Here is a 25,112-nt window from a genome sequence, read left to right as displayed (position 1 = left end):
GACAGAGGAGGTGCGACAGACACACAAGGACCCACCGCTGGAAGTACACACAGACCCGGGACACTCTTAATTCTCGGCAAATTTAATATTTATTTGAATACTTAAATCAAACCCGGGAGTTATAAGTGTGGCTGTCCTACTTCTGGCTGAGCATTAAAATAAAAGCGGAAGTCCTAAAAACTACGAAACTACAAGGTAAGACATAACATTTCTCCCTTTATTAAATCGGCTGTTAATATCTTCAGTTTATCCACTTAAATAACTACGAAGCCTCCTTCAAGTTTAAGTTTATATTCTTTTAACATATAATGTTGTGGACATGTTTACTACTTTGTAATAACAATCTCATAAGAAAGAGAAACGTTAACATTCTGTAACAAAGTTAAAGGCAGCTGGAACTTCCTTGAGTGACTCGCCACACCTCACAGGAGGTTTTTAAATAAGTTGTTTTAAGAATGAAAGCTTCTGAATTCAAAACCCTTCACGTTTGACGTACTTTTTGTAAGGTACACACATAAGCTAAAACATTTTTTTAAATGCCATGGTTATTTAACTGAAACTCAGCACACAAGCCTTTATCCGGGAGTGAAACAGAGACCATGAATACACTGAGTCTTTTCTAGCAGTGTTCAAACTTTCATCTAGGATGAGAGTGGAAAATTCCACCAGTAAAACTCCAGCAATATGAGGAGTCTTCAAAAACCTGGACAGATGCAAGAAGACATTAACAAACATTCACTGTATTCAGTCCAAGAAAGACAATAAGAAGACCATACAGTGACACCAACCACAAATAACATGAATGCATCTTCAAAAGCAAATAAAGTTTACAAAAACAAGTAAAATTGTACTTTTCCACTTCATAAAGGCTCTACACTTATTCTGGTGCTGCAAAGTGCTTGAAATCTGAATCACTAAAACTACTCATTATTCAACAGCAAATAACTACTTAAAATCATTTTTATTTGTTTGTTGTTAAAGAAATATTTGCATGTAAACAAAAACTGAAATCTGAGACTCCTATTTTAATTTGACAGCAGTTTGAGGTTGTAGGGTGTAAATCTCTGGTTTTTTATGTGTTGGTTCATTTCCCTCTTGAAAAGGTGAACCATCAGCACACTGAAGCAGTGTATCAGACAGCATTTATCCTCCTTTCAGTCCAAACTCCTATCTTGTGAGAATGACAGTCATCATTTGTGGTCTGTATGCAGACTGACATGTTAATATAAATCTTATGTTACAGCATTTGTAGTGCTGGATCCCCAAAATGAGCATTCGTGGACAGGATCAGGTGGAGAAGAAATACGACCCTCTAGACACCACCCTGAAGTTCGTCAACAGAGAGGATGACTTGGATTCATCATGTAAGATTTCTTTCATTTTTACTGAATATAATTTATATTTGGTGTTTTGTTTCTGTTCTGGAAGCAGCAGCTAGACTCCAGCACAGACCAGAGCAGGCACCAAAGACAGATATGATGGTGATTAAGTCAGACACAGTATAAAAGGAGGAGTGGGGATGGAAAGCAGCTTACATGATGCACTCTGTGTGAGATTTATTAGATTTGGATGAGTTGAGGGGTAGCTTGACATGCAAATCTAGTTTGACTTTGTTTCCTCTCTAAACTAATAACATGTTTGATTTGTTGTCGTCCACTCCCTCCTCAGGTGATGACTCTCTCAGAGCAGAGATGTCCTGCGGCCACGCTGTCACTCCTGAATCTCTGACACGTTGGTGTCGCTCCCTGCTGGATGAGGTATGCCATGTCCTTGTAGCGCTTTATTTTTTCTTGTAAATAAAGTTTCATGTTTAATTTGGATAATGGTGGTGCAACAAAGTTCTATTTAAGTTTTGAGCTCTGTTAAAATAAATCTTTTTTAGCTAAAATTAATATACAAATGTTACCTTTTAGGTCAAGATCCTGCTTTTTTATAAATTGTTTAAGCTAAATAGTTGGGTGCTACTGGTACTCGTTTCAAGGAGTGAGTTACTTTTTTAAAAGGTTATCATTGTGTGTTTGTCAGATTTGATAGTGAAAATAGCCAGTAGCTTATTAGATATAAATGAAACAAAATACTATTATAATTATTATAATTAAAGTAAGAGCCTTGAAGATTTGGACTTCAGTTCTTAGTTATTCCTCTAATTATACAGTAAGTCTTTTTTTTGTTGTTGTTCTCAGGGAAATTACAAATTCAGATGTCCGGCTTTAGTGGAGGGCACCAAGCAGTGTAATACAGAGTGGTCGTACCAGGAGGTGCGCAGACTGGCTGATCTGACTGTGGAGGAAATGCAGCACTTTGAAGAGAGCATGGCCCGTCTGGCTCTTGCAGACCACTGCGAGGTTCAGCCAGTAAGTGATTTATGGTTATTATTGTGACCTTTCAGCTTATTTCACTTTGATAAAAATGTTTAAATTGGAGGTCTCTTTCTTTTCTTTAAAACACTGTTTCCCACATCAGTGTCCACAGTGTAAAACAGATGTAGAGAGGAAGGATCTGTCCAACCTGTGTGTCCAGTGTGTCGTATGCACAGCTGATCAGAAGAAGACCTACCAGTTCTGCTGGCAGTGTCTGAAACCATGGAAGGGTTCAGGTCCTCGATCTGACCGCTGTGATAACGACGGCTGTGAGAACAAGGACCTGCAACTCATACAGACATGTAAAACCATCAGTCTGCCTGAGGTGGAGGGCGTCACCAGCTGCCCCGCCATCAGACTCTGTCCTACATGTGGCATGAGGGTGGAGCATACCACAGAATACTGCAAAAATATCAAATGTCCTCGCTGCATGATGGAGTTCTGTTTTGTCTGCCTGAAACTAAAGCGTGAATGTTCACAGACCAGTTCACCATATGAAATCTGCCCCAGTGGGGTCGCTCCAAGGCAGACCTCCATCCCTGTGTGGAGGAAAACATAAAACCAAGACACATGAACAATTTAAGAGAATGTTTATATTTTCCTTCAAGGTTTAACAATTGTTGATATAAAAAAATTATGTTGTGTAACTCAGCTCCAAAAGACACAGCTTTATTTTGTCAGCCTTTGTTTCTCTGCCTCCTACTGACTGAACTTTAAATTGCACAACAAGAGACTGTTATTGTTCTGTTAAAATCACTAACTGTGCAGAGAAATCATTATACATACATCTTTTACTGAAACATGTCTGTGAATATGAAATATGAATAAACTTCATCAGCACTCAAGTCTGTTACAAATGAAATCTTAGCATCACGCATCAGGTCTACTTGCGTGACAAAATGTTAGCCTGTAGCGGATTGTGAAAAATAAAGAACTTATAAAAAGTGCTGCATTTTTTCTGTTTTGTTTCAACATGTGCAGAGTGGATCAGTAGCTCCTAAATTATAAGCTTTAAAAAGAAAATGTCAGATTGATTAGGAAGAAATCAAAGGAGACCTTTGTATTATATTAGTGATTTGATGAGTAAAAATCAGGATATTATTTATACAAGTTAGCACTTGTATTTCATAGAGGCAACAAAATCATCCATTATAGAGATTCTGAATTTTTAAATTCTGTTGTTAAATCTTGTGCACAGAAACATTCATAACATCACTTTTTCTCAGAAGAGACTAGCCAATCTTAAACAGGCCAGCCAAGAACAAAGAACACCAGACTGCTTGACTTTGCTGCTGTGTTTTTTTCACCATCATATAATCTTCTTATGTTTTTACACTTTACAACTTCATCCCATAATGGTTTTTCTCCTTTGGACAAATTTATCACCTTCCTTTCCTCACCTCTCTTTTTTCACTTCCTTGGTCCGTCTCTTGCAGCCATGATTTTGCCAGAAAAACTGGCAAAATTTTTGGGATCTTGTTTCTTTCCTTTTTTTTTTTTTTTGTTTTTACTTTGTTTTGCATCCATAGCATAGTGAGGAAAATAAACAAAAATGTCACTGAGGGGGTCAGGTCGTTCTTCATTTCCTTGTTTTTTTAGGCAGTGCCCAAAAAAATTCTCCGTCAGTGCGGAATACACAAAAAAAGATTTATTTAATGAAATTCAACTCGTAATAACGCGCACGCAATGTATTCTAAATAATCACAGTGATCAAAAGAAAACAGGGGTAAACCCCCCCCCCCAATAAAAAGAAACACGGCAACTCCCTCAGTCTGTCTCTACACAGGTGAGCAGCTGCTTATATGAACCACCTGGCATCACCTATAACCATGTGACCCAACTTTCTCTAATTAATGCAATCATCCCCCCCAAAAACAAAATACTGATAACTAATAGGAAAATAACTGATGAGCAAAAAATATAAATCACATTTCAAATCACAAATCCTTCTCTGTAAAACACATTCATGGCTTCCACAGACCGAGTCTAAGTGATATTTGTGGACGCAGTTAAAAACTGCAAAGTCCCAAACTGGGTGCAGTTTTATGTTAAGAAATGCTACTCTAACATTCTGAATACAGCAGTTTTTCTCAAAGTAGTGGACCATTACAAACTTGTTTTTTAAAAAGTCAGTCTCTCTTGGATTCTCTTTCTCAAACTATACAGTGGCCCCAAGGTACAAAATGCAAGTAAAACAAAAACAACAAAAAGCACAAACAAATAAGACACAAACATTTTACTTCCTAAAACAGAAAGTGCATGAGTTCTGTTGGCAGTGTTTGAAGTTGTGGAAAGATGTGCTCTTGCCACTGCGTCAATCACAACCTTGAACTTTCCAAGTCCTAAACTACAAGTATACTGCCGTCACTTACAGTGGCTTGCAAAAGTATTCGGCCCCCTTGAACTTTCCCACATTTTGTCACATTACAGCCACAAACATGAATCAATTTTATTGGAATTCCACGTGAAAGACCAAAACAAAGTGGTGTACACGTGAGAAGTGGAACGAAAATCATACATGATTCCAAACATTTTTTACAAATAAATAACTGAAAAGTGGGGTGTGCGTAATTATTCAGCCCCCTTTGGTCTGAGTGCAGTCAGTTGCCCATAGACATTGCCTGATGAGTGCTAATGACTAAATAGAGTGCACCTGTGTGTAATCTAATGTAAGTACAAATACAGATGCTCTGTGACGGCCTCAGAGGTTGGCTAAGAGAATATTGGGAGCAACAACACCATGAAGTCCAAAGAACACACCAGACAGGTCAGGGATAAAGTTATTGAGAAATTTAAAGCAGGCTTAGGCTACAAAAAGATTTCCCAAGCCTTGAACATCCCACGGAGCACTGTTCAAGCGATCATTCAGAAATGGAAGGAGTATGGCACAACTGTAAACCTACCAAGACAAGGCCATCCACCTAAACTCACAGGCCGAACAAGGAGAGCGCTGATCAGAAATGCAGCCAACAGGCCCATAGTGACTCTGGATGAGCTGCAGAGATCTACAGCTCAGGTGGGGGAATCTGTCCATAGGACAACTATTAGTCGTGCACTGCACAAAGTTGGCCTTTATGGAAGAGTGGCAAGAAGAAAGCCATTGTTAACAGAAAACCATAAGAAGTCCCATTTGCAGTTTGCCACAAGCCATGTGGGGGACACAGCAAACATGTGGAAGAAGGTGCTCTGGTCAGATGAGACCAAAATGGAACTTTTTGGCCAAAATGCAAAACGCTACGTGTGGCAGAAAACTAACACTGCACATCACTCTGAACACACCATCCCCACTGTCAAATATGGTGGTGGCAGCATCATGCTCTGGGGGTGCTTCTCTTCAGCAGGGACAGGGAAGCTGGTCAGAGTTGATGGGAAGATGGATGGAGCCAAATACAGGGCAATCTTGGAAGAAAACCTCTTGGAGTCTGCAAAAGACTTGAGACTGGGGCAGAGGTTCACCTTCCAGCAGGACAACGACCCTAAACATAAAGCCAGGGCAACAATGGAATGGTTTAAAACAAAACATATCCATGTGTTAGAATGGCCCAGTCAAAGTCCAGATCTAAATCCAATTGAGAATCTGTGGCAAGATCTGAAAACTGCTGTTCACAAACGCTGTCCATCTAATCTGACTGAGCTGGAGCTGTTTTGCAAAGAAGAATGGGCAAGGATTTCAGTCTCTAGATGTGCAAAGCTGGTAGAGACATACCCTAAAATACTGGCAGCTGTAATTGCAGCAAAAAGTGGTTCTACAAGTATTGACTCAGGGGGCTGAATAATTATGCACACCCCACTTTTCAGTTATTTGTAAAAAATGTTTGGAATCATGTATGATTTTCGTTCCACTTCTCACGTGTACACCACTTTGTATTGGTCTTTCATGTGGAATTCCAATAAAATTGATGATGACATGAGGGAGGGCAGTATACTGTCGCACAAGCGATAATGCGCTCCAAGAAAACCAGCCAACCCTGTGTGGCACAGAAATAAAAGGCAACATTCATTACATATTATGGTTCTCATGCTCGACTTTTTCTTTTAGATTTCTTTGAGAGATTCACAGCAGAGTAGAAGCAAAACAGAAAAACGTCTGCTACATATAAATAAAACTAATCAAATGTGTTTCGATTAGCATTGCTGAAAACAATCCACTTTCAACATATAGGTATATAGAAATGTACAAAACCCTTGTTTAAAAAAAGAAAAAAATCCATGAGATTTCAAGAGATGTTGTAGCATCAATAAACAGTGATGACAGAATACAACATTGATTTTGTAAGGATGCATATTTAACTATTGATTTTCAAAAAAAGGAACAAAATATGATAATAGTATCAACAAATACAAATTATTCCAGCAAATGTCAAACAAATAGTGTTTTCATCTATACATACATATATGTTACGTTCCCCTAAAAAGGTCGAGGGGATGAGGGAAGGTAACAAAAAGTATCCAGGTCGAAAAAAAGGAGACAGGGAGGTGAAATGGTTAAATTAAAGAGTTTTAAAGCTTCTATTAATAACTCAACTTAAAGAGACTGATAAGCCGCTATCACCATTTGAAGAAACAAACCAAAACTCAGACGTTGGTCAGTAAACTGGAAAGCAAGTCAAAAAAGGGTTAGTCACCAAATACACTCCTCTCCTCCAAACAATCACAAAACACATCTCACTAGCTGCAACCACTAACATGGCTCTCTAGCACTAGAGCTCACTTTTCTCTGGCCTTAAATACTAAAATACAAAATCTACTGATTATTATCTCCTTGAGAACAGGCTGTTTATACAAAAATAAAGCTTATAGTAGTAATTTTTATCTCTGAAAAGTTCACATAACACAAAGTAATAACAAATTCAAAATTCAAGTCAGTAACCCAGGGACATTTCCATTTTGCTGAATCATTTACTGATGATATCATTAATTGAAGTAGTGTCCATCTGGCTCTTCATATGTGTGTCATCTGCCTGGCTGAACCAGTTGTGGCAGAGCAACAGCTGATTTATAAAAACTACTGATCATAATAAATCACAAAGACCAAATCTGTTGAAATGGGGCATTAATGCATCATCATCTTCGTTCCGTGGGGTGAGTAGAAAACATTCTCTCAGCTCTCTGGCTTTGAAATCTTTCCTCTCATCACCGCTGAGCAAGCTTCAGTGGATGTTGCAGAGAATCTCTCTGATATGACTGGGGGGGACTTCCCAGTTTGCTCAGAAGTCACTGGGCGCTTGGGCCACTGACATGTTGATCTTTGGTGTTTTTGAAAGGATTTACATGAAAACTAGATTTTCCATACTTTGCTTTTTGGGATTCTTGCTTCCTGTGCCATCGTCTTCCTCGCTGAAGTCTTCCTCACTGAAGTCTTCCTCGCTGAAGTCTTCCTCAGAATAGTAAGGAACTTCAATTTCAATACTTTCCTCAATATTTTGTTCAAGTTGCCCTCCCCCTCTAAGCCTTATAACCATGTATATGAGGGCCCCATTTTGAATTCCATAATCTGTGAGATTGCATCTGTCCTCCAGCTGCTTTCCAAAAAGAAGCCGCTGTTGCTCTGAAACACACACACAGACAATAAAAGTAAAGAATATGCACTGACTGTCAAGCAAAACTGTGAATTTCTGCAGAACTACTGAAAAGACTCAAGCATCATTTATCAATTAGAATTATTTAAATTAAAAAAAAACTCCAAGGAGGTCATTTGATGCACTTGAACTGATGTGAAAATACAAGCTCTTGCTGTACACTTGTGTCTTTCAGCCAATTGTCTGCCAGCAAAAAACTGCCTTGGGTAAAATTAGATTGCTTAAATCAGGACTGCAGTCTAAGCAGAGATGCCCTGACCTCCCTCTCCCAGCCAACACATCCTGGTCTTTCAGCCAAGAGAGACTCTCTCCAGCATCTCTTTGGTATCGCCTCTCAGCTAGGCATGACCGAATTACCTCGAATATGAAGCGCTCAGGAGGCATCGTGGTCAGAAGTATGAACCACCCCAACTGGCTCCTTTCAGTGAGGAGGAGTAGCATGTTACGGCTACGTTTCTATTATTCTTTGAAATAAATAAATGTCCCTACTGAGAAATGCAGCTTGTAGAGAAGAAGAAGTAAACAACATGTATTTATTTTAACAAGGGGAAATCAGAAAATGTCCTTTAACAACCTTCCTGACTACTCGGATAAATATTTCTTAGTTCACAAAGTGCAAGCAAACGCACCATGAAACCTTTTGGAGCGTACAAAGGGACTCTTATGAGCAGACAGTGGGATATTTTCGAAACAGACAAATTATATAACACGTTTGGGCATTTGACAATCTGTCTAGCGTTAACTGTGATGTAGTAATATGTGCTCGTTTTAGTCATGACGGTAGTGATTCTAGACCTACCTGCAGGAATGCCCTCTTTGTCTTCGATTTTATATTTTAAATTCTCAATTGTATCAGATGGCTCAACTTGGATATTCAAGTCCTTTCCAGTTAACATTTTCACTATGACAAACATTTTTGGATCGATACTTTCCGACCCTGAGATGATACGGAAACGGATCTTCTTCTTCCTCTTCTGTTTTTATGGCGGTTGGCAAACAACTGAATGGTGCATTACCGCCAACTACTAGATTAGTGTATGGATCAGAAACTACAGTACCACCATTATATCTATATATATATATATATATATATATATATATATATATATATATATATATATATATATATATATCTTCTGAATACTGGAAGAGCATATGGGAGAAGGACGCAACCCATAACGGCAATGCTCAGTGGCTAGTGGATCTGAGGGCAGACCATAGCGACCTCCCTGAACAGGGTCCAGTAACCATCACAGTGGCAGACATCCAAGAAAGGGTCTCCAGTATGAAGAATTGGACAGCACCAGGGCCCGGCATGGTTCACGCCTACTGGCTGAAGAAGCTGACTGCACTCCACGAGCGTCTGGCAGCACAAATGAACCAACTGCTAGTTAACGAGAGACACCCGGAATGGCTAACCGAAGGTCGGACGGTCCTGATCCCCAAGGACCCCAAGAAGGGACCGGTCCCATCCAACTACCGACCAATAACCTGCCTCAGTACTACATGGAAGCTCCTGTCAGGCATCATATCGGCTAAGATGAACAGGCACATGGGTCAATACATGAGCGGGGCACAGAAAGGGATTGGCAAGAATACCAGAGGCGCAAAACACCAGCTACTGGTAGACAGAACAGTCAGCCGAGACTGCAAGACCAGACTGACCAACCTGTGCACTCCCTGGATTGATTACAAGAAGGCCTATGACTCAATGCCCCACAGCTGGATACTGGAATGCCTAGAATTGTACAAGATCAACAGGACCCTAAGAGCCTTCATCAGGAACTCAATGGGGATGTGGCATACAACACTAGAGGCCAACTCCAAGCCCATAGCACAAGTCACCATCAAGTGCGGGATCTACCAAGGAGATGCTCTGTCCCCACTGCTGTTCTGCATAGGCCTGAACCCCCTCAGTGAGATCATTAACAAGACTGGCTACGGATACCGACTACGGAATGGAGCGGTTGTCAGCCACCTCCTGTACATGGATGACATCAAGCTGTATGCCAAGAGTGAACGAGACATCGATTCACTGATACACACTACCAGGCTATACAGCAATGACATTGGGATGTCATTCGGGCTGGAGAAGTGTAGTCGGATGGTAACAAAGAGAGGGAAGGTAGTCAGAACTGAGGGGATTGAACTACCAGAAGGCAACATTGTAGATATAGAGGACAGTTACAAGTACCTGGGGATCCCACAGGCAAATGGGAACCATGAAGAGGCCACTAGGAAAGTTGCAACCACCAAGTACCTGCAGAGGGTCAGGCAAGTCCTGAGGAGTCAGCTGAACGGTAAGAACAAGATCCGGGCTATCAACACCTACGCCCTGCGGGTGATCAGGTACCCTGCTGGGGTAATAGGCTGGCCAAAGGAGGAGATAGAAGCCACTGACATAAAGACAAGAAAGCTCCTTACCATGCATGGAGGGTTTCACCCCAAGTCCAGCACCCTGAGGCTGTACGCTAAGCGGAAGGAAGGGGGCCGGGGACTGGTGAGTGTCAGCACCAGAGTCCAGGATGAGACAAGAAACATCCACGAATACATCACGAAGATGGCCCCAACTGACAGTGTGCTCAGTGAATACCTCAGGCAGCAGAAACCCAAGAAAGAGGAGGAAGGCGAGGAACCATCATGGAAGGACAGGGCCCTGCACGGTATGTACCACCGGCAGATAGAGGAGGTGGCTGATATCCAGAAATCCTACCAGTGGCTGGACAAAGCTGGACTGAAAGACAGCACAGAGGCACTAATCATGGCAGCACAAGAACAAGCTCTGAGTACAAGATCCATAGAGGCTGGGGTCTATCACACCAGGCAAGACCCCAGGTGCAGGCTGTGTAAAGATGCCCCAGAAACAATCCAGCACATAACAGCAGGGTGCAAGATGCTAGCAGGCAAGGCATACATGGAACGCCATAACCAAGTGGCCGGCTTAGTGTACAGGAACATCTGTGCCGAGTATAACCTGGAAATCCCGAGGTCAAAATGGGAGATACCCCCAAGGGTGATGGAGAATGACCGAGCTAAGATCCTGTGGGACTTCCAGATACAGACGGACAAAATGGTGGTGGCTAACCAACCGGACATAGTGGTGGTAGACAAACAGGAGAAGACGGCCGTAGTGATCGATGTAGCGGTTCCGAATGACAGCAATATCAGGAAGAAGGAACACGAGAAGCTCGAGAAATACCAAGGGCTCAGAGAAGAGCTCGAGAGGATGTGGAGGGTGAAGGTAACAGTGGTCCCCGTGGTAATCGGAGCACTAGGTGCGTTGACTCCCAAGCTAGGCGAGTGGCTCCAGCAGATCCCGGGAACAACATCGGAGATCTCTGTCCAGAAGAGCGCAGTCCTGGGAACACCTAAGATACTGCGCAGGACCCTCAAGCTCCCAGGTCTCTGGTAGAGGACCCGAGCTTGAAGGATAAACCGCCCGCAGGGGCGAGATGGGTGTGTGTGTATATCTTCTGAATATATAGAACGAAACTTGAATATATAGAATGATCTTCTGATTGTGCATGCCAGATGCTTTGGTTATTAGTAAATTTGGTTGTGTTCATTAGAAAATGTTGTTTTGTTTTTTTTTGTTTTTTTGGTGCCAGACACTAAAAACTGTGAAATATCACAATATTGAAAAAGTTCCAAGGCTATTATTTAGGTAAAGGTTGATAAGACTGGTTTTATCTTCATATTCCTTTGTGCCATTTAAATCATAAAAGTAGTCAAATAAAGTGTTTAAAATATACTTTTCTTTCATGACAAACCATACTTGTCACAGTAAAAAAATGTCACACTATATGTTACATATCATGGTATGATGTACTAATTTATCTGTTAACAAACACGAATTGTGATTCTTTTATTAAATAAAATATTGTAAGGACAAGAAAGACATTGTGGACAAAACAGGACACCCCCCATAATCTTTAGTTACAATATTATAGTTAGTTAAATAGTCTGATTGTTCAAATATGTATTTTCTTTGATGGTTGTAAAATAATGTGTGCCCCAGTCTCCAAAAATGACATAGTGCAGGAAGGGTAGTTATTCCTCCGTTACACCACAAGAGGGAGTATCCCCTAAAATAAGCAGCTCTAGCGGGAGTAAATAAGCGCAGCCACTAACCATAAGGCAGTGCGCCTATAAGAGTTGTGTGAGACTGCAAAAGTGTGTAACGTTGTGCTATGTCAACATATATATTTGCAGGTAAGCAGATACAAGATGGTAAATAACTTAAAATGTATCTACAGATGAGTCCACGGGGTTGCAGAGAATGTGGGAAAGTTGGCCGTTGATCCCCACTATGTGTCATTAGTATATAAGTTATTGGTAGCGATGTGAATTAGCCGTGACGCTAACGATTAGCAGCTAGAGCTAATTCATTAGTTTGTGCGGAAACCTTGTGGCGCTTTTGTGGATTTACACCTGTAGCGGGCTGTAATCACAGCAGATATAGACTGGTGAATCACACAGTTGTCGACGTTTATTCCATTGTTGTTATTGTAATAAGTATTAGTGTTTTGAGTTTAAAAACTAACCATAAGGCAGTGCGCCTCTAAGAGTTGTGTGAGACTGCAAAAGTGTGTAACTTTGTGCTATGTCAACATATATATTTGCAGATACAGTAAAAGCGAACTCACAAAGCCACGCTGGTTTCAATTCATTGTAATCCAAGTGTGCAACAAAATTTGGTGGCAGTGGTGGGATCAGCAATCTACTGAGAAGCAGTGTGAGATTACAGAGTCATCACACACAGTATGGAGTTGGAGCAACTGCAAGACCAGCTAAGTGAGAGCTTGCTGCAGTTAAGGTCAGACCAACTACAAGAAGTGTGTTTACAAGCTAAAATCTCAATCGGGAAACAGACGAAGAAGCACACGCTGATTAGAACAATAAGTGAAGCAGTTGAAACAATTATTGAAGTGGAGGAAGAGGAAGTAGCACACACATTCCTGGACAGATTAATTAAAACTGTTAAAGAACTAAAGGAAAGAGATGACCCTGCACAGGAACGTGAAGATAGTATCAGTAGGGATGCGGTTGCATTGGCCAGTCTACAATAACAATATGCAGCATTGCAACTAAGTTTTCAAACCTCGACAAAAAGGTTAGAGGAAGAAATGGCAAGACTGACAGACAGAATGGCCTCCCAAGAAACTAGTCAGGGTCTGGCTACACAGTTACCTGCTCTTCCATCACTGTTACCTGCTTCACCAGCAACACAGCCCCCTGAAGTGACTATACGCAGGGAATTTAGAATCAGTGGCCAAATTGGGGAAAGGGGTCAGAAAGACAAATTGTCATACTCCAACCTGATTCATCAAATCGAAATGGGACTTAAAAAGAATCACAGCGAAGCTGAAATTATTGAAGCTGTTGTTAGAGCCATAAGCCCAGGCCTAAGTCTCCGTGATATGTTGGAGATTAAAACAGACCTCACCCTCATGCAGCTTCGTACCATACGGAGGGGACACTACAAGGAGGATAGCTCTACTGACCTCTATCATCGGCTGATAAATATCACCCAAGGAAGTAATGAGTCCCCACAGAACTTTCTATTTAGGGCAATAGAGCTGAAAGAAAGACTCCTAGCACCATCAAGGGAGCCAGGGACAAATGAACAATACAGTGTCGAACTGATTCAGAAAAAGTTTCTGCGAGCCGTTGGCACAGGTCTGATCAGTGACAATGTGAAATACCAGATCAAACCCTACCTGGATCATCCAGCAGTCACTGACGATGTGCTGATTGCAAAGACAAATGAAGCAGCCAGCCTTGAGTGGGAGAGGCAACAAAAATTCAGAAAGCCCACCCGAGAAATGAAAGTAAGAGAGATAAAAGCAGAGGCACAGTCAGTGCAGGAGGCAGCAGTTGGTGGGCAAGACCAGCCATTCTCCACCTCGACAAAAGGTAAAACTGCTAAAGCACCAGCAACAGTGACTCGCAAGGAAACTGAGCTGTTTGAAATCATCAATCAACTAAAAGGGGAAATAGCTGAAATAAAAGGAGTTATTCGTGAGTTGCACCGACCCTCTCCCTCACACCGCCCAAGTCTCAAACGTGGCTGCAGGGATTGTCAGGACAGCAATAGAGGAGAAAACTGCGACCACTGCTTCAAATGTGGACAAAGTGGGCATTTGTCAAGGGGATGCCGCCCCGGAGAAAACTTCCAGACAGGGCAGAACAGATTGGTATGTCAGCTAGCACGGTGAACCCATGCCCGTCACCCTCTTTTCAGCCACTAAACCAAGGTGAGCAACAACAAGATGTTCACAAACTCTTGGCAGACAGTATAAAACATTTGGAGACAAAAGTAGCAGCCACCACGCAAAATAAGAGGAATGAAGCGGTCTCCGTCAGCCTCCTCTCCCCAAGGCGAAGAGCCCAGCTCCTCAATCTTATTGGGAGGAAGCACATGATCACCTGCCTGCTTGAGGGAGTAAAAACCACAGCGTTGTGGGACACAGGATCACAGGTTTATCTCATAAATGAAAAATGGAGACAACAGAACATCCCACACATCAAAGTTAGGAGTTTAACTGAAATCATTGGACCTGGTATATTAGATGGGAGGGCAGTAAATCAGACACCAATCCCATTTTTCGGGTGGGTTGAAATCAAATTCAGGTTGCCCACAGAAGAGGCTGCGCAGTTAGAGCTTCTCGTGCCAGTATTAGTAGCTCAGGAAGATGGGGTGGCTGAGGAGCCAATAATTGGCTTCAGCGTGATTGAACACATGCTAGAGAGGGGAATAGAGTCACCTCATGCTGTAACAGAAGCTGTTAGCACAGCATTCTCCATTGACTGTAAGAAAGCTGAGGTCTTTATAAAGGTGATGAAGAGTGGAGATGATGGGCTAGGTGAGGGCAGAGTGAAGACTGGGAGAGAATTAATGAGCATCCCATCTGGTCAGACAAGACTTGTCAAGTGTAGTGTGAGAGCAGGCCCACTCCCAGCAGGTCAGGATGTCCTGTTTGAGCCCAGTCCCTACCCACAGATGCCAGAGGGATTGGAGGTGCAAGAGAGCGTTGTCCATTTACAGCAAGGCAGCTGGTCCCGTATTAGCCTCCCAGTCACTAATACCAAAGCTTATGAGATCATACTGCCTCCGAGAATTGTTTTAGGACAAACTCAGAGGGTCCGAACTATTTACCCAGCTAACACAGTGGCAGTGGAAATAGAACAGTTGGAAACAACAAGACCTACTGTAGAAGCAACAGCTGCACCTCCAGCTAGCCAAATGGGGGAACAGGAAAACAGAACAAGAAGCAACAGTGAAGGTGTATGGGACCCCCCAGTTCCCCTTGACCACCTCTCTCTGGCACAGCAGCTGAAGATCAGACAGCTATTAAGGGAGGAGAGTAATGCCTTTGCTCGTGATGAACAGGATGTTGGCAATATCCCCTCACTGCAGCTTAAGATCCGCCTCAGTGACCCCACACCTGTTCGCCGAACATATACATCAGTGCCTAAGCCACTTCATAAAGAAGTAAAAGAATATCTGGAAGATTTGCTGAATAGAGGGTGGATAAAGAAATCAAAATCCTCCTACTCCAGCCCCATCGTATGTGTGCGGAAAAAAGATGGCAGCCTCCGCTTGTGCTGTGACTATAGGGAGCTAAATATGAAGTCAATCCCTGACCGCCATCCCATACCACGCATACAAGATATGCTCAACACATTGAAAGGAAGCTCCTGGTTCTCGGTCTTAGACCAAGGGAAGGCTTATCACCAGGGCTTCCTGGAGGAGTCAAGTCGCCCTCTCACTGCATTCATCACACCCTGGGGATTGTATGAATGGGTAAGAATCCCTTTTGGGCTGTCGTCTGCTCCAGCAGAGTTTCAGAGGTCGATGGAAGAATGCCTTGCAGGGCTGCGGGACGACATATGTCTGCCTTACTTGGATGACAACCTTGTTCATTCAAAAACATTTGAGGACCACTTAAATGATCTAAAGCAGATCCTGCAGCGTTATCAGAGCCATGGAGTGAAATTAACACCCAGGAAATGTGAACTGTTCAAAAATCAGGTGAGGTTCCTGGGGAGGTTGGTAACTCAAGATGGTCACACCATGGACCCCGCTGACATTGCGCCTGTCCAAGCCTTGAAACAAAGGAACCCCACCACCATTGGGGAAGTGAAGAAGCTGTTGGGATTCATCTCATACTATCGCAACTATATTCCTAACTTTTCACGCATTGCAAAGCCACTCTATGACCTGCTCTCCTCAGAAAAGCCAGGGGAAGGGAGAGACAGGAAGTCAAAACACAACAAAAAGACAAAGAATCAAGGGGGTCAGCTACCATCCTCTCACCCAGTGGCATGGTCAGCTGAGCATCATCAGGTGGTCTGTCAGCTAGTCAATTTCCTCATTCAGCCCCCAGTTTTAGGTTATCCCAACTTCGAGCAACCATTCATCTTACATTGTGATGCATCGCAGGAGTGACTTGGAGCTGTGCTTTACCAAAGACAAAATGGGAAGCTAGTGGTTATTGCATATGGGTCTAGGACCCTTACTGCCCCAGAGAAGAACTACCACCTCCATTCAGGGAAGTTGGAATTTCTTGCCCTGAAGTGGGCCATATGTGAGAGGTTTAGAGATTATCTCTACTATTCACCACCCATCATTGTCTATACTGACAAAAACACCCTCACATATGTGCTGACAACGGCAAAACTGAATGCAACCACACACAGATGGGTAGCTGAACTCGCTGACTTCCAGTTCTCCATCAAGTATCGACCTGGCAGAGCTAACAAAGATGCAGATGGTCTCTCACGAATGCCCTTGGATATGGAACACTACATACAAACTTGTACAGAAGCAGTGACACCTGAGGTCCTAAACAGCGTGACTGAGGCTCTGGCTGTTCAGCTGCAGGGAAGTGAACCCTGGCTCTGCCCATTAAACATCTCAACTGTGGTAGCAGAGCAAAGTGAGGAGGTAGGGATGTCAGGTCTGGAAATCCCTAAGGCAAACTTAAGAGATGCACAAAGAGAGGATCCTGTAATCGGGGAAGTCCTGAAGTCCTGAAGTATGTCATGCCTGTTTTCTGCCAAGGCAGAATGCAACAAGGAGATCGCTGCCCTGGCAAGGGAAAAACAGAAACTGCACCTTGATGAGGATGGTTTACTGTACAGGAAAACACCCAGCCGAACACAGCTACTCCTGCCTAAGAAGTTCCATTCGCTCGTTTATAAAGAACTACATGAAGACATGGGCCACTTGGGGGTGGAGAGAGTTTTGGCCCTCATTCGGGATCGCTTTTACTGGCCTCACATGCAGACGGACGTGGAGCATTACATAACACAGGTGTGTAGCTGTCTAAAAAACAAGCGTCCCAACCACTTTACACGATTTGCTCAGGCTTATCCCTGCAGAGATAAAAGTGCCAAAACAGCGGCAGAGAAAATATTTGGAGACTTCGTCTTGAAGTTTGGTTTTCCCACACGGCTCCATCATGACCAGGGAAGAGAATTCGAAAACAAACTCTTTGCCAAGCTGGAAGAATACAGTGGAGTCAAGGGATCCAGAACCACACCATACCACCCCCAGGGAAATGGCCAAGTAGAAAGGTTCAATAGGACACTGCTGGCCATGCTTCGGAACCTTCCAGAGGGAGCAAAAGCAGATTGGAAGGCATCCCTGGCAAAGGTGGTCCATGCCTATAACTGTACGCGCAGCGAGGCTACTGGATATGTACCTTATTTCCTCTTATTTGGGAGAAACCCCAGACTCCCCATTGATATGATTTTTGGTCTCACAGCTAATGACCAAAGCCCTTCTCATCAAGACTATGCTGAGAAGTGGAAGATTCGCATGAAGGACGCTTACAAACTGGCCTCAGCGACAGCCTGCAAGGAGAGTCGACTGGGGAAAGTGCTCTATGACAGAAAAACACACGGTGCAGAGCTGTACCCAGGGTGCAGAGTACTGGTCTGGAATCTTGGTGAAAAGGGAGGACCAGGGAAACTGAGATCCTTCTGGGAGGACCAGGTGTTTCAGGTGACACAAAGGAAACATAAGGATAGCCCAGTATATGAGATTAAGCCAGAAAATGGCAAGGGACGTGTCAGAGTTGTCCACGGGAACCTCCTGCTGCCGTGTGACTTCTTGCCAGTTGAAAAAGTCAACTCACATGCAGAACAGAGAAAGCAAAAACAGAAAAACAACAAGGACAGACATGAGCGGCATGAGCAAGAGCACAGTTCGGAGGATGAAGATGAATGGAGAGCAATCAGAGGACTGTCGACAGAACAAGGGGAACGTGGTAGACAGCCCTGGTGGACAGAAGCATCAGAGTACAATGCACAGAGTGGAGCAGTCAGAAGGGAGGATCTCTGTGATGACAATGACATGGAACACCAGGAGGACTGCGAAGAAGAGAATCTGGGCGTGGACTGTTATCGTGCACAATAACACCTGCTGCGACATATGACATGAAGGGGAGACACATGTCATGTGTTTCACTGTGGCTAGCAGTGATGCTGAACTCTGACTCCTAAAGAGATGTAGCCTCCTACAAGCAATGTATAGTTGCCACATAAGGACTGATATTTGGAGCCTTTGGAGCAGAGGATCGCAAGTTCGATTCCCGCCTGGGGCGTCTGTATCCAGTAAGGGTCCTAAGGCTAGACCCCCTATGCTAAGCGAGCCTACCGCAGACATGAGCGAGACAGATAAATATGAAGGCATGCCGGCTCGGACGTCGCCCGGATCAACAAGGTCCGCGTCAGGTGTTGAGGAACCAGGGCACCCTGACGACAAGTGGGCTACTGGAACAAGAAGGCATCGGTGGGCAAGAGACGAAAACAGGGTGTTGTTGGAATGCTACTATGCAAGTAACCCTGGCGGAAGGGGTTACATGAATAGGATGAGGGACCTATGGATTCTTCGATACCCAACATCCACAATGACGGCGAAACAACTAGTAGCTCAGTGTTCCAACATTCGAAAGAATGGACTGCTCTCACAGCTAGAGATTGACGAGGTACAACATAAATGCTACGGCAAGGAGGAGTCAGGACGCCAGGTCAGGGGGGAGATATCATCACCCCCACCCGAGATTGGGTACATAGCCCCAAGTGCGATAGAAGAAGGATCGTTGAGTGCGAGAGGAACTGACCTGAAAAATAGGATCATGGCCAAGCTTGAAACCTGGATCCCCCGTAGCCGGTTACCAAGATTACATGAAGTACCCTCAGAAGGTCTGCTAGATGATGTTAATGCAGCACTACGGATGATACCTACAACCACGATTACCGACACTAACAAGCTGATCTACACTATGGCAGCAGTGATCAGTGAGATGCTTGGCTACAAGTTGAACAGCCACAAGGGGCAGTACCCTCCATGGAGAAGGAGGCTAGAGGGCAAGATCAAAGTAGCACGAAGGGAGGTTAGCCAACTAACAGAGTTGCAGAAAGGCGCGACAAAGAAGGTGCATAAGAAATACAGCAAGCTGTCCATACCTGAGGCCTTGGAAACTGCCAAGCAAAGACTCACAGCCTTGGCCAGCCGCTTGAGGAGGTACACCAGAGAGATAGAAGGCAGGAGAATAAACCAGCTGTTCTCCACAGAACCAGCAAAGGTGTACTCTCAGTGGCAAGGGAACAATAAGAGAACAGCACCACCAAGGCTGGAGACGGAGCAATACTGGAAGAGCATATGGGAGAAGGACGCAACCCATAACGGCAATGCTCAGTGGCTAGTGGATCTGAGGGCAGACCATAGCGACCTCCCTGAACAGGGTCCAGTAACCATCACAGTGGCAGACATCCAAGAAAGGGTCTCCAGTATGAAGAGTTGGACAGCACCAGGGCCCGACATGGTTCATGCCTACTGGCTGAAGAAGCTGACTGCACTCCACGAGCGTCTGGCAGCACAAATGAACCAGCTGCTAGTTAACGAGAGACACCCGGAATGGCTAACCGAAGGTCGGACGGTCCTGATTCCCAAGGACCCCAAGAAGGGACCGGTCCCATCCAACTACCGACCAATAACCTGCCTCAGTACTACATGGAAGCTCCTGTCAGGCATCATATCGGCTAAGATGAACAGGCACATGGGTCAATACATGAGCGGGGCACAGAAAGGGATTGGCAAGAATACCAGAGGCGCAAAACACCAGCTACTGGTAGACAGAACAGTCAGCCGAGACTGCAAGACCAGACTGACCAACCTGTGCACAGCCTGGATTGATTACAAGAAGGCCTATGACTCAATGCCCCCACAGCTGGATACTGGAATGCCTAGAATTGTACAATTCTTGGCAACAGGACCCTAAGAGCCTTCATCAGGAACTCAATGGGAATGTGGCGTACAACACTAGAGGCCAACTCCAAGCCCATAGCACAAGTCACCATCAAGTGCGGGATCTACCAAGGAGATGCTCCGTCCCCACTTCTGTTCTGCATAGGCCTGAACCCCCTCAGTGAGATCATTAACAAGACTGGCTACGGATACCGACTACGAAACGGAGCGGTTGTCAGCCACCTCCTGTACATGGATGACATCAAGCTGTATGCCAAGAGTGAACGAGACATCGATTCACTGATACACACTACCAGGCTATACAGCAGTGACATCGGAATGTCGTTCGGACTGGAGAAGTGTAGTCGGATGGTAACAAAGAGAGGGAAGGTAGTCAGAACTGAGGGGATTGAACTACCAGAAGGCAACATTGCAGACATAGAGGACAGTTACAAGTACCTGGGGATCCCACAGGCAAATGGGAACCATGAAGAGGCCTCTAGGAAAGCTGCAACCACCAAGTACCTGCAGAGGGTCAGGCAAGTCCTGAGGAGTCAGCTGAACGGTAAGAACAAGATCCGGGCCATCAACACCTACGCCCTGCCCGTGATCAGGTACCCTGCTGGGGTAATAGGCTGGCCAAAGGAGGAAATAGAAGCCACTGACATAAAGACAAGAAAGCTCCTGACCATGCATGGAGGGTTTCACACCAAGTCCAGCATCCTGAGGCTGTACGCTAAGCGGAAGGAAGGGGGCCGGGGACTGGTGAGTGTCAGCACCACAGTCCAGGATGAGACAAGAAACATCCACGAATACATCACGAAGATGGCCCCAAATGACAGCGTGCTCAGTGAATACCTCAGGCAGCAGAAACCCAAGAAAGAGGAGGAAGGCGAGGAACCATCATGGAAGGACAGGCCCCTGCACGGTATGTACCACCGGCAGATAGAGGAGGTGGCTGATATCCAGAAATCCTACTAGTGGCTGGACAAAGCTGGACTGAAAGACAGCACAGAGGCACTAATCATGGCAGCACAAGAACAAGCTCTGAGTACAAGATCCATAGAGGCTGGGGTCTATCACACCAGGCAAGACCCCAGGTGCAGGCTGTGTAAAGATGCCCCAGAGACAATCCAGCACATAACAGCAGGGTGCAAGATGCTAGCAGGCAAGGCATACATGGAACGCCATAACCAAGTGGCCGGCATAGTGTACAGGAACATCTGTGCCGAGTATAACCTGGAAGTCCCGAGGTCAAAATGGGAGATGCCCCCAAGGGTGATGGAGAATGACCGAGCTAAGATCCTGTGGGACTTCCAGATACAGACGGACAAAATGGTGGTGGCTAACCAACCAGACATAGTGGTGGTAGACAAACAGAAGAAGACGGCTGTAGTGATCGATGTAGCGGTTCCGAATGAGAGCAATATCAGGAAGAAGGAACACAAGAAGCTGGAGAAATACCAAGGGCTCAGAGAAGAGCTGGAGAGGATGTGGAGGGTGAAGGTAACAGTGGTCCCCGTGGTAATCGGAGCGCTAGGTGCGGTGACTCCCAAGCTAGGTGAGTGGCTCCAGCAGATCCCGGGAACAACATCGGAGATCTCTGTCCAGAAGAGCGCAGTCCTGGGAACAGCTAAGATACTGCGCAGGACCCTCAAGCTCCCAGGTCTCTGGTAGAGGACCCGAGCTTGAAGAATAAACCGCCCGCAGGGGCGAGATGGGTGTTTATATATATATATATATTTAATTCCAGTTTCTTTCTCAAATTTAAAAATGTCAACATCCCACGAGTTTCTTTGAAATAATTCCCTTATCTTTAAATTATTCTTGTTGTTATGAAGATTCCCGACCAATCTTTCTTTCTCATGTGAGTATTTACACTCATGTGAGTATTTACACAATTACACTCTAAGAATGTGAGCTCTACTGTTCCCATTTGCCTCCAATAATCACAATAACCTGTATCATGTTTGTTAATTATTTTAAGCATGCTATTTAGTCCTGTATGACCAAATCTCATCCTTGGTATAACATCCTCTAACATCCTCATAACACTCTTTTTATAAACATGAGCCTGTCTGCTTTCATGTTCTAAACATAAAGCTGGGTCTAAAGCACTACTACGTTTTTTAAATCCAAACTGATAATTTAAATCTCTCCCTAGACTATAAAAAGCAAATTAGTCTGTCATTGACAACTTTTTTTCCCATTATTTTACCCAAGCAAGATTTGAGAGCAATTACTCCATAGCTTCTTGTTAAACTTGGATCTTTCCCAGGTTTACATATTGGAGCAATAATTTCTTCTTTCTATTTATTCAGTAGTTTTCCTTCCTCCCATACCTTGTTATATAACTCTATCACTATTTCCTTACTTGCATCACTCAGATTGTTCAGCATACAATAATTGATTTGATCCTTACCAGGAGTTGTTTTTCTAGATTTCTTTAATGCCTTATTTAATTCTGATGAAGAAAACTTGACGTCCTCACTGTCTTCTTCATCCTGAATAATATTGATATTTCTCTGTAATGTTGTTGCCCATCCTCTTTTTTCTTATTGCTAAGGTTCTCTACTTTTATGAATGTTTTTGCTAATAATTCAGATTTACTTATCCATTATAATGTTTTTATTATCTATCATTGCTGGGAAATAATCTTTGAATTCCCAGACATTTTTTAATTGTACACCAAACCCTGTCCAATGGTGTATGTTACGCAGAGAGGTGTGGTGAGGAAAACATCAGACATCACTCTGTCTTAACTAAAGTATTTACTTTATTGTCTCTTGGCAATCTCTTGCACATACAGACAGCAGCTTCCCAAAAATGGCCCTCTATCCATTTCCTGCCAGCTTTAAATACTCTAAGACCACGCCTTCTCAATTCAGACTGGCCTATAAAAGAGCTGCAACTGAGGCGGGCCTCCTCTTTACAGGGAAAACAAGATGGCCAACCTGCGAACACTTTGCTGCATTAGTGCTTCCCAACATTACTCCCCCCCTCCTTCTGGTTGACACATATCCGGCAAACAGGAAAGATAGTCAGTAATAAGATTCTTCTTACACGGACAACGCTGGATGGTGAACTGGTATGGCTGGAGGGCTAGGCACCAGAGCAGTATCCTCGCATTTTGATGTTGCTTGGAGTGCATCCATACCAGGGGTCTGTGATCTGTCTGAAGAATAAATTCTGTTCCAAGGAGATAATATTTGAAAGAGTCAATAGCCCACTTAATTGCCAGTCCTTTTTCAACTATAGAGTATTTTTTCTCCCTGTCAAACAGCGTTTTACTTAAGACAAAGCACAGGATTTTCTTGACCAGCTCCTTCCTGAGCCAGTACTGCTCCAAGTCCAACAATTGAGGCATCTACTTGTACAACAAATAGCTTGGAAAAAATTCAGGGCTTTGCAAAACAGGTGCTTCAGAAATCTGTCTCTTTAAAGATTGGAAGGCATGTTCACAGTCATCATTCCACATCACTTTAGAAGTGTTTTTTCTTGTTAGATCCATAAGAGGAGCTGCCACGGTTTAAATGGGGAATAAACCTCTGAAACCAACCAGCCAAGCCCAGAAACGACCTCACTTGCTTCTTGGTTTTGGGTCTGGGGATTGTTTGTATAGCTTTTATTTTTTTCAACTTGTGGCTTTATTTGTTCATGGCTAACAATGTATCCTAGATACTTGACTTCTTCTTGTGCCCAGGCACACTTGCTCACGTTCAGAGTCAAACCAGCCTTCTGGATCTTTGCCATCACAACCTAGATGCTGCAGGTGTTCCTCCCAAGATTCACTGCAAATCACCATATCATCCAGGTAGGCAGCTGCAAACTTGGAAAAACCATTAAGGATAATGTCATCAACCTTTGAAAAGTTGCAGGTGCCCCATGAAGACCAAAGGGCAACACGGTGTACTGAAATAAGCCCATTCCTGGAATTTGGAAGGCTGTGTATTCTTTACAGGATGGCTCTAAAGGCACTTGCCAGTAACCCTTACACAATCTACGGTTGTGATGAATCTAGCCTTTTCTAGTCTTTCCAGTAGCTCATCAATGCGTGGCATTGAATGAGAATCAAAACAGGAAATACTGTTTAGCTTTCTCATGTCTGAACAAAATCGAAGTTGAGGGGAGTTTTTCTTAGGAACAAGTATATTGGGTTTTGACCACTCACTCCTTGATGGCTCAATCACTCCCAGTTCCAGCATCATCTGAACCTCCTTCCTCAACGGTCCCACAATCCGTTCTGGTATCCTGCGAGGCTTAAGACGAACAGGTTTTGTATCTTTCAAGATGATGTTGTGTGTTATGACATCCGTTCGCCCCGGTGTGTCTGAGAAAAGATTGTGATGGAAAAGATTGCCTCACCTCATTCATCTGAGGTGTCTGAGGGTCTTCAGATTTGGGCATGTCTCTGAATGGACTCATCTCAGCTTCTCCAACCTCCAAAATGCCACTGTCTTCAGGCTGAACATCTTGTACCATCAGGATTTGCTTTGCACCTGTTTCTGGGGCATTTCTTTCATGATACTCTTTTAACAAGTTTACATGTAGCAATTGCTTCGATTTATGTTTCTCTGGACAGATGACCTCATATGTCACTGGGCCGGTTTTTCTGGCCACAGTATAAGGTCCTTGCCACTTAGCCAGCAAATTACTTGGTCCAGTAGGCAAAAGTACTAAAACTTTTTGACCAGTCTTTAGTTCTCTCTCACAGGCATGCTTGTCATACCATACCTTTTGCTTTTGCTGTGCCTTCTGCGTATGGTCTTTAACCTTTTTTCTGTATGTTTCCAATTTGTCTCTCATCTGCAGTATGTAGGAGACAATGTTTGTTGACAAAGCCACTTCAGTGGACCCAGGTGCCACTTCAGCCACCCAGTTCTCCTTCAGCATGTCCAGAGGGCCTCTAACCTG

General features: G+C 43.9%; 1 protein-coding gene across 1 annotated transcript; it reads left to right on the top strand.

Moving 5' to 3' along the window:
- The first annotated feature begins 31 nt into the window (after window positions 1-31).
- On the top strand, window positions 32-3,271 carry LOC134618507 (E3 ubiquitin-protein ligase RNF19B-like). The gene is made up of 5 exons (XM_063463938.1): window positions 32-195; window positions 1,244-1,364; window positions 1,669-1,757; window positions 2,184-2,354; window positions 2,464-3,271. Exons 2-5 carry the CDS (start codon window positions 1,268-1,270, stop codon window positions 2,917-2,919), a joined length of 813 nt encoding a protein of 270 aa, XP_063320008.1. The 5' UTR covers window positions 32-195; window positions 1,244-1,267; the 3' UTR covers window positions 2,920-3,271.
- Window positions 3,272-25,112: the final 21,841 nt, after the last annotated feature.

Source organism: Pelmatolapia mariae, linkage group LG3_W (assembly GCF_036321145.2).
Source record: "Pelmatolapia mariae isolate MD_Pm_ZW linkage group LG3_W, Pm_UMD_F_2, whole genome shotgun sequence".
Classification (NCBI taxonomy): Eukaryota; Metazoa; Chordata; class Actinopteri; order Cichliformes; family Cichlidae; genus Pelmatolapia; species Pelmatolapia mariae.
The sequence above is the reverse complement of the archived record's forward strand: the minus strand, read 5'-3'. Positions and strand labels throughout refer to the sequence as shown.